We start from the raw sequence: 8,322 nt of genomic DNA, 5'->3' as shown, positions 1-8,322 counted from the left end.
GTGTGGATCATAACAAATTGTGGATAACATCGAGAAGAATGGGAATTCCAGAACACTTAACTGTACTCATGAGGAACCTGTACATAGACCAGGAGGCTGTCATTCAAACAGAACAAGGGGACACTGCATGGTTAAAAATCAAGAAGGGAGTGCATCAGGGTTGTATCCTTTCCCCATACTTATTCAATCTGTATGCTGACCAAATAATCCAAGAAGCTGGACTATATGAAGAAGAACATGGGGCCAGGATTGGGGAAAGGCATTAACAACCTGAGATATGCAGACTACACAACTTGGCTTGCTGAAAGTGAGGATGACTTGAAGCACTTACTGATGAAAATTAAAGACTGCAGTCTGCAGTATGGATTTGTTGTTGTTGTTGTTGTTGTTGTTGTTGTTATGTGCCGTCGAGTCGGAACTGACTCATAGCAACCCCTCCTTGGGTTTCCAAGGCAGTATCACTACGGAAGTAGATTGCCCCATCTTCCTTCCGAGGAATGGCTGGTGGATTTGAACCGCCAGCCTTCTGGTTAGCAGTCAAGTGCTTTAGGCACTATGCCACCAGAGCTCCCTGCAGTATGGATTACACCTCAATGTAAAGAAAAAAAGAAATCCTCACACTGGACCAATAAGCAGTGTCATGATAAATGGAGAAAAGACTGAAGTTGTCAAAGACTTCATATTGTTTGGTTCTACAATCAACACCAATGGAAGCAGCAATCAGGACATCAAAAGACGTATTCCATTGGGCAAATGTGTTGCAAAAGACCTCTTTCAAGTGCTGAAGAGCAAAGATAACTCCTTGAAGACTAAGATGTGCCTGACCCAAGCCATAGTGTTTTCAGTGTCCTCATATGCATGTGAGAGCTGGACAATGAATGAGGAAGACCAAAGAAGAGTTGATGCTTTTGAGTTATGGTGTTGGCAAAGAATGCTGAAAGTGCTGTGGACTGCTAAAAGAACTAACAGATCTGTCCTAGAGGAAGTGCATCCAGAGTGCTCCTGGGAAGCAACAATGGCCAGACTTCATCCCACCTACTTTGGTCATGTTGTCAGAAGGGATCATTCTCTGGAGAAGGATGTTATGCTTGGTAAAATGGAGGGTCAATGAAAAAGGGGAAAGCCCTCAACAAGGTGGATTGACGCAGTGGCTGCAGCGATGGGCTCGGGTATAGTAGGGACTGTGAGGTTGGCACAGGACTGGGCACTGTTATGTTCTGCTGTACATGGGGTCGCTATGAATTGGACACAACTCAACAGCACCTAACAACAACAACAACAACAATGACTGATAATTATAAACACGTCTTCATGTGTTTGTCAGCTGCCTGAACATATTCTTTGGGGAAGTGTCTGTTCATGTCTTCTGCCCATTTTTTAATTAGATTGTTTGTCTTTTTGATGTTGAGGTGTTGGAGTTTTCTATAAATTTTAAAGATAAGTCCTTTGTCTGACTCATCATTGCTAAGTATTTTTTCCCAATCTGTAGGTTCTCTGTTTACTCTTTTGGAGAAGTCTTTTGATGCACATAAAAATGAATTCTTAGAAGGTCCCATGCATCTAGTTTATTTTCTGTTTACACATCTTGGGTTGTACTTGATAATGTATAGAAAACCAAAACCAAACTCACTGCCGTCAAGTCAGTCCAACTCATAGCAACCCCTCCTTGGGTTTCCGATACTTGTGTATCTAACGAAGTAGATTGCCCAATCTTCCTTCCAAAGAGTGGCTGCTGGGTGTATGCCATAAACTAGGGCCCCTAAGTTTGCCTTTAGGTCTTTGATCCATCTGGAGTTAGTTTTTGTGTATGGTGTGAGGTACGAATCTTGTTTCATTTTTCTGCAAATTGATCTCTAGTTTTGCCAGCGTCATTTGTTAAAGAGACTATCTCTTCCTCATTTCATGGATTTTGGCTCTTTGTGAAAGATCAGCTGACCATAGGTCAATGGATCTATTTCTGGGTTCACAATTGTTTTCCACTGGTCTTTATGTCTGTTATTGTACCAATACCAGGCTGTTGTGACCACTGTGGCTGTATAGTAGGTTTTGAGATTGGGGAGGCTGAGACCTCCTACTTTGTTCTTCTTCAATAGTGCTTTTATCTGAGGGCTCTTTTCTTTCCATAAAAAATTAGTGATTGGTTTTTTCACAGTTTTAAAGAACGTTGATGGAATTGGGATCTGGATTGTATTGAATGTATAGACATTTTCACAATGTTCAGTCTTCGTATCCATGAGCATGGTATGTTCTTCCATTTATGTAGATCTCTTATGGTTTCTTGAAGTAGTGTTTTGTGGTTTTCTTTGTATAGGTCTTTTGTGTTACTGGTAAGATTTATTCCCAGGTATTTAATGTTTTTGGTAGCTATTGTAAATGGTATTGATTTCCTTATTTCCTTTTCAGAGACCTCTTTGCTGGTGTAGAGGAATCCAGCTGCTTTTTGGGTATTGATCTTGTATCCTGCCATGATGCTAAATCTCTCAATTAGTTCCAGTAGAGTTTTGACTGAGTCTCTTGGGTTTCTAAGTATAAGATCATATCATCAGCAAATAGAGATAGTTTTACTTCTTGCTTAATTTGGATGACTTTGAATTCCCTTTCTTGCCTTACTGCCCTGGCTGGGACTTCCAATACAATATTGAATAGAAGTGGTGATAGAGGGCATCCTTGACTGGTTCCTGTTTGCAGGGGGAATGGTTTCAGTCTCTCTCCATTGAGAATAATGTTGGCTGTTGGTTTTGCATAGATACCCTTTATTATGTTCAGGAATGTCCCTTCTATTCCTATTTTGCTGAGACTTTTTATCATGAATAGGTGTTGGATTTTATCAAATGCCTTTTCTGCATCAATGGATATGGTCATGTGGTTCTTTTCCTTTATTTTACTTATGTGATGGATGACTTTGATTGTTTTTCTAGTATTGAACCATCCTTGCGTAGCTGGCATGAATCCTACTTGGTCATGATATATTATTTTTTTGGTATATTATTGGAGTCTATTGGCAAAGATTTTGTTGAAGATTTTTGAGTCTATATTCATGAGGGATATTGGTCTGCAGTTTTCCTTTTTAGTGATGTCTTTGCCTGGTTTTGATATCAGGGTTATGCTTGCTTCATAAAATGAATTTGGGAGGATTCCATCCTTTTCTGTGTGCTGGAATAGTTTGAGTAGGATTAGTATCAGCTCTTCTTTGAATGTGTGGTAGAATCCTCCAATTAACCCATCTGGGCCAGAACTTTATTTTTTATTGGTACTTTTATTTTGACCTGTTCAGTTTCTTCTTTTATTATGGGTCTGTTCAAATTTTCGACCTCAGTCTGCGTTAGTTTAGGTAAGTGGTGTGTTTCTAGAAATCTGTCCATTTCTCCTAGGTTTTCAAATTTGTTGGAGCACAGTTTTTCATAGTATCCTGATATTATCCTTTTCATTTCTGTTGGTTCTGTTGTGATGTTGCCCCTTTCATTTCTTATTTGTATTATTTGCATATTCTCTTTTTCTCCTTTCTTAAGTTTGCCAGTGGTTTGTTGATTTTACTAATCTTCTTAAAGATCCAACTGCTGGTCTTGTTGAGTTTTTCTATTGTCTTTCTATTTTCTGTTTCATTTATTTATGCTTGATTCTTTTTTTTTTTTTTCCCCCAGTGACTGTAGGCTTTTTTTGCTGCTCTTTTTTCTAACTGTTGGAGATATACCCTGGTTTTTGAAACATTACTAAAGTCAGAATGCCCTGCTCTGGCCTTGGGTCCAGGCTGGAGCCTTCCCATTAGGCAGCAGTGGCTGAGCCAGATGCCTCGCTGGGCCTCAGCGCATGATCGCGACTTGCCAAGAGAGAACCAACGCAGAAGATTCAAATAACAGGTGGGCTGTTGGAAATGACTCATACAGAGCTGGTGATTCCATTCAAGAGTGAGGGTAAGGAGGCAGGAGGGGGAAAGAGGCAGAAGAGGTGGGGGACAGATAGGAGGGAGGGGGTTGGAGAGAGACAGGAGACGGGGAGAGAAAGGAAAGGAGAGGAAAGGGGGGAGACAGGAGAGGGGAGAGAAAGGAGAGGGAGGAGGGGGGACAGGAGAGGGGAGAGAGAGAGAGGACGGGGGAGGAGGGAGCAGAAAGGAGGGGGGGAGAGAGGAGAAGGGGCAGAGAGAAAAAGAAAATTCTCTCAGAGTTTCCAAGAAGCACCAGTCAGTGTGGACGGCTATCAGGGAGGTCTTCCTGGAAGAGGTGGGAGTCTGGGAACAGGAATCAACTAGAGGATGGGAAGAAATCCACCGGAAGGAGAGGGAGGGCTGGCTCTCCAGGCAGAACTAGGATAGTAGGCCAAGGACAGGCCCCAATGGCAAAGGAGAAGGAATTGCTGGCCACTTTTCTCAGACCCAGACACAAGAGGAAGGGAGACCGGCTACCACTGTCAGCCACTCGGAGGGGGATCTGTGTAGGAGATCCTGGATAGAGAGGGAGAACAATGTGGAACTAAACTTGAAATCATTTGAAAAAAAAAAGGGGAAGGGCACCAGATTTGCTGGTCTGATAGAGCCTGGTGGAACCACTGAGATCATGGCCCCTAGCTGCCCTTTAGGTCTGGAATTGAACCCACACCTGTGGCTTGGCATATATATGAGTTGAACATTTGCCTGAGGTGGACACACTCCTTGGAGAGAACAATCATGGGAGAAAGAAGGGCTGTTTATGCACCAGAGACAGCTCAGGGGCTAGGAGTACGTGGAGGGAAGGACACAGGGAAGAGGTAACTATCGGGAGGAAGCGGGAGGGAAGCTGTTGCATTGGGGTAAATTGTAGTCAATGTCATGAGACAACGTGTGCGTGAACTGCAATATGGAAAGTGAATTTGCTCCGTAAACTTTCACCCAAATCACAAAAAAAAAAAAAAAAAAAAGAAGGTAGGGCGGCATCTGGCTGCAACCATGGAGGGCAAGCACAGCAGCAAGATGGCCCCCTCTAAGAAGGGCGATGTGAGGGAGCTCCCTGCTGAGAGTTCTCCCAGGGAGCACAGTCGTTGTCGCCATGGGGAAGAACACACTCGGCATTGCTCAAGCTGAAAGAACTGCAGAAAATTCAAGCCTCGAGCTGCAATACTGAAGGATTCTATGGGCAAAATATTGAATGATGAAGGAAGCAAAAGAAAATGGAAGGAATACACAGAGTCACTGTACCAAGAAGAATTGGTCCACATTGAACCGTTTCAGAAGGTAGCATATGATCAAGGCACAATGGTATTGGAGGAAGGAGTCCAAGGTGCACTGAAGGCACTGATGAAAAACAAGGCTGCAGGAATTGACAATACCAATTAAGATGTTTCAACAAACGGATGCAACTCTGCAAGCGTTTATGCCAAGAAATTTGGAAGACAACTACCTGGCCAATTGACTGGAAGAGATCCATGTTTGTGCCCATTCCAAAGAAGATGATTCAAAGGAATGTGGAAATTATCAAACAGTATTGCTAATATTGCACGCAAGTAAAATTTTGCTGAAGACAATTCAAAAATAGATGTAGGATTGCATTGACAGGGAACTGCCAGCAACTCAAGCCAGATTCAGAAGAGGACATGGAAGGAGGGCTATCACTGCGGATGCCAGATGGATCTTGGCTGAAAGCAGAGAATACCAGACAGATGTCTACCTGTGTTTTATTGACTATGCAACGGCATTCGACTGTGGATCATAACAAATTATGGTAACATTGAGAATGGCAATTCCAGAACACTTAATTGTCCTCATGAAGAACCTGTAATAGACCAAGAGTCAGTCATTCAAGCAGAACAAGGGGATACTGCATGTTTAAAATCAGGAAAAGTGAGCATCGAGATTGCATCCCTTCACCATACTTAATTAATCTGTATGATGAACAAATACTCCAAGAAGCTGGACTGTATGAAGAGGAATGGTATCAGGATTGGAGGAAGACTCATTCACAACCTGTGATATGCAGATGGCACAACCTTGCTTGATGAAATTGAAGATGACTTGAAGCACTTACTGATACAGATCAAAGACAACAGTCTTCAGGATGGATTGTACCTCAACATAAAGAGAACAAAAATCCTCACAACTGGACCAATAAGCAACATCATGATAAATGGAGAAAAAATAGAAGTTGTCAAGGATTTCACTTGACTTGAATGCATAGTCAATGCCCATGGAAGCAGTCAAGAAATCAGATGTCATATTGCATTGGGCAAATCTGCTGCAAAAGACCTTTTTAAAGAGTTGGGAAGCACAGAAGTCACTTTAAAGACTAAGATGAGCCTAACGGAAGCCATGGTATTTTCATTTGCCTCATATGCACGTGCAGGGTGGACAGTGAATAAGGAGGACTGATGAAGAATTGATGCCTTTGAATTATGGTGTTGGCAGAAAATATTGAACATACCATGGACCTGTGGGAGAATGAACCCATCTGTCCCAGAAGAAGTACTGGCAGATGCTCCTTAGAAGTGAGGATGGAGAGACATTGACTCATGTGCTTTGGACCAGTCCCTGGAGAAGGACTTCATGGACCAGTCCCTGGAGAAGGACTTCATGGACCAGACCCTGGGGGAGGACTTCATGGACCAGTCCCTGGAGAAGGATATTGTGCTTGGGAAGGCAGAGTTCGTGCTGCCCGGATGAGCTCTCCCTGCCCAGCACGGGGTCCTCTAGCAGGCAACCTGTGTCTGTGTTGCTCACTTGGCTGGCACAGACCTCGCCAGGCCCATACCATGGGCTGACAGATCCCCCTGCCCAACACTGCCTCTTCCTTTCTTCTTCTCAAGGGTAGGACTCTCCAGAAACTTTTTGCCACCCCCAACTCCATCTCTGCATCTGCTCCTGGGAAACCCAACATGTTGTGGTCGAGGGATGCGGTCCGAGAATGCTTCAGTGAGAGCCTCGGGCTCGCTTAGGTTGGACCTGTCATCAGGAGGGACCAGGCACTAGAAAAGGACGTCATGTTTGGTAAAGTGGAGGCTCTGCAGAAACAAGGGAAACCCTCTGAGATGGCTTGATGTGATGGCTGCCACCGTGGACTCAAAAAAGCCCATGGTCCTGAGGACAGCACAGGGCCAGCCCACAGGGTACCCTGACATGGCTAGGCAGCAACCACCAAGAGGGTTTCCAGACTGGATCGCTCAACGCCTGGCTTCAGACCCCTTCCAGGTAGGAGGGCACTGACCCAGGTGTTGACATTCTTCCTGGACGTGGCTCCTCGCCAGCATCCCTACCCTCTTCCACCCCGTTCAGTGTTGGAATTGTCCCAGGAGGGGAGGAGGGTGGAGTTGGAGGTTGTGAACCCAGGTGCATTGACTGGCAGTGGGTTAATGAGAACCTGGGGCAACTGGCAAACAATTGTCGACTGAGTGTGAGGGGGACTAAGTGTGAGGGCTCTGTCTCCAGTGGCTCCAATGAAGCGCTCGCCTGCCCTGGAGGTGGAAACACAGCCCACACTCACTTGGAACCCAATGTCGCAGCTTGAGTGGCTGAACTCAAAGGCGGCTGAAGCCACACAGAGGCGTGACTGCCATGCAAAGCTGCAGGTGGGGACAGCTGCATGGTGCTCCCAAAGATTCGGAGCCCGCAGAAGCCCTGAACCTTCTGAGCCCACGAAGCGGCCTACACTTCCGCATAAGGGGTCTCTCTGCCATGACGTAGCAGGCGCCCCTCAGGAGCTGTCCCCACATCCTCTCCAAGTCACCAGGCACATCACCTGGGCTCCCTGGTGCCCTCTTTCCCCACTTAACTGGACTGCAGCTCAGACAGAGATGACATTCCGATTCTCCTAGAGAAGGGACTCTGCCAACCGTGGACGTGGGTGCACTGACACCTCTCACTGTCACAGCCTTGAGGTCCCCTCAGATGTGAGCTGAGCTCCTACTCTTCTCAGGCGAGCCCAGCCAGTGAGGAGGAATGGAAGCAGGGCCTGGGGTTCCCCTGACGGGCAGTATTCCCTCCCGAGCTCCCCACTGGGGTGGCTGAGGTTACGGCAGGTCTGTACCCAGCCTGACAGCTCCCAGCCCACTGGGCAGTCTCTGCTCTTCCTGTCACAGGTGGTGGTAGTGGGTGCCATTGACTTGATCCTGACTCATAGCAACCCCCTGTGAGAGCAGAACTGCCCCACAGAGGTTCTTGGCTATAATCTTTATTTATTGGTTCCAACCACAAGCCTTTTGGATAGCAGCCCACCGCTTAACCATTGTACCACCTCATTTGCAGGTGTTAGAAACAAAAACCCACCGCTGTGGAGTTGATTCTGACCCACAGTGCCCCTAGAGGACAGAGTGGAACTGCCCACAGGGTCTCCAAGGCTGTCAATCTTCACAGAAGCAAAGCCC

General features: G+C 45.7%; 1 protein-coding gene across 1 annotated transcript in view; it reads left to right on the top strand.

Moving 5' to 3' along the window:
* Positions 1-4,918: 4,918 nt before the first annotated feature.
* The window catches only part of LSM14B (LSM family member 14B), a 21,398-nt gene continuing 17,994 nt past the window's right edge, over positions 4,919-8,322 (top strand). The window contains exon 1 of the mRNA XM_042782792.1: positions 4,919-4,966. Coding sequence (XP_042638726.1) covers positions 4,919-4,966 — 48 coding nt within the window. The remainder of the gene's footprint in view (positions 4,967-8,322) is intronic.

The sequence above is a fragment of the Orycteropus afer genome, unplaced genomic scaffold, assembly GCF_000298275.1.
Source record: "Orycteropus afer afer isolate SDZICR_OR568_19922 unplaced genomic scaffold, OryAfe1.0 scaffold00469, whole genome shotgun sequence".
In the NCBI taxonomy this organism is placed as follows: domain Eukaryota; kingdom Metazoa; phylum Chordata; class Mammalia; order Tubulidentata; family Orycteropodidae; genus Orycteropus; species Orycteropus afer.
The sequence above is the reverse complement of the archived record's forward strand: the minus strand, read 5'-3'. Positions and strand labels throughout refer to the sequence as shown.